This window comes from Cyprinodon variegatus, unplaced genomic scaffold (assembly GCF_000732505.1).
Source record: "Cyprinodon variegatus isolate N-32 unplaced genomic scaffold, C_variegatus-1.0 Scaffold1293, whole genome shotgun sequence".
Classification (NCBI taxonomy): domain Eukaryota; kingdom Metazoa; phylum Chordata; class Actinopteri; order Cyprinodontiformes; family Cyprinodontidae; genus Cyprinodon; species Cyprinodon variegatus.
In genome coordinates this window covers 172,163-173,652 of record NW_015151746.1, presented here as the reverse complement: position 1 = coordinate 173,652, position 1,490 = coordinate 172,163, and the positions used below count along the sequence as shown (strand labels likewise).

Here is a 1,490-nt window from a genome sequence, read left to right as displayed (position 1 = left end):
AATGACAGGAAATATATGAACAGATCCAAGTATAAAAAAGATGAATTCAATACAAATTTCAAGAAGCCATTCAAAGCAGTCTAAGTTTGGATTGCACTCATAATAACCATAAAAAGCATTTAAAAACAGCAGGACTGGAGAATCTGCTGATTTTCACATCAAAATATTCTTTGGACACATCTTGGTCATGAATTCTGAACGATGCAAAGTAAAGAAATTCTTCTAAAACCTTCATCAACCTGTTGGGAAGGTGAGGGACTTTGGAGACACACTCACGGTGCTGAAATTACGCGGCCCGCACAGCTCTCCCTGGTAGCGACAGTACAGCAGCATCTCCTCCAGCTGATGTCCCAGTCGGTCGAGCAGCTGCTTCATGCTGGGTTGAGACTCCAAAGGAGGAGGGAGGAAGTTTTTAAAGTCCAAAATCCGTGAAAGCCAGGGCGGCTCGCTCCCTGCGCTCCCCGCGCCGTCCCCCAGCAGAGTCAGAAGCGCCTCTTTGGCAGCGGGGGAGACCTGCAGGTTGGGGGAGTCAGGCTCCTTCTCCAACAAGCCCAGCCACCTCCCAGAGCTGAAGATGTCTGTTTTCTTCATGCGCCGAGGCAGCAGCAGGTTCTGGTTGCAGATGGTGACGGCGGGGAAAACCAGCCGCTTGGCGTAAACCATGTGCGCCTTGGTGTACATGGGCGAAGTCAGGAGGTACCGCACTCTGTTGGAGGACCAGGTGAAGAACAGAGCCACGGCCGCCAGGAACGCCAGCAGCCACGCAACTCTCCGCGGGTATGAGCCGCTGAGGAAGATGTGCCTCAAGCCGTGCAGGGTGGTGTGTTTCAGGAAGAGTTTCCCAGCTTCGGTGAGAGAACCCGGGCTCGGCTTGGATCCAGGGGACGGGCACATTTTCTGGAAACGCCGGTGCGCACACTCAACATGGGTCCCACCGTGGTCAGGATGAATGAGCCAGGACTCAGTGCGCTCTCTAAAGGATGCTGTCTGACAGAGATTATAGGAAAAAACACAGAGAGGAGAGAGTAAAGCGCAGGCAGCTCCTCTCCAGCACTGAGCTGAGGCTGCAGGCGGTGATGGGGGAGTATTTTGTCAGGCGCGCTGCGCTCCCTGAGCGTGTCCGGGAGGGGGGGAGAGAAGTTAGTCACAATGATTTAGTGCACTAATGTGCAACAACAGGAGTCAAGGGGATTATTTCATCTAAATTACAACAAGTTAAACTCCAGGAATAAATTGCAAAGAGGCGACAGATTTGGTTAAAATCACACAATTACTTTTCAGTTCACGTTCGTCCTACTTGCTTTCTAAATTATAATTATTCTAATTTCTCGCATTTCCCATTCAAACACTGTCTTCACAGGCATAAACACACACAGAGACAGACATCCATCTTAATACAATAGAATAAAACCTAATAGTACGTTTATTATTAATGTTCAAAATCTGAAGCTCGTATTTATTACAAACAGACAGATATTTTTCAGTTTTGT

General features: G+C 48.7%; 1 protein-coding gene across 1 annotated transcript; it reads right to left on the bottom strand.

Moving 5' to 3' along the window:
* Positions 1-234: 234 nt before the first annotated feature.
* LOC107102663 (acid-sensing ion channel 2-like) lies at positions 235-1,041 on the bottom strand. The gene has a single exon (XM_015402050.1). The coding sequence runs from the start codon at positions 892-894 to the stop codon at positions 235-237; it is 660 nt and encodes a 219-aa protein (XP_015257536.1). The 5' UTR covers positions 895-1,041.
* Between the last annotated feature and the right edge of the window lie 449 nt (positions 1,042-1,490).

Bases quoted from the DNA above. Each gene is read 5' to 3' on its own strand.
- LOC107102663 (XM_015402050.1), bottom strand. From the start codon at position 894: ATGTGCCCGTCCCCTGGATCCAAGCCGAGCCCGGGTTCTCTCACCGAA.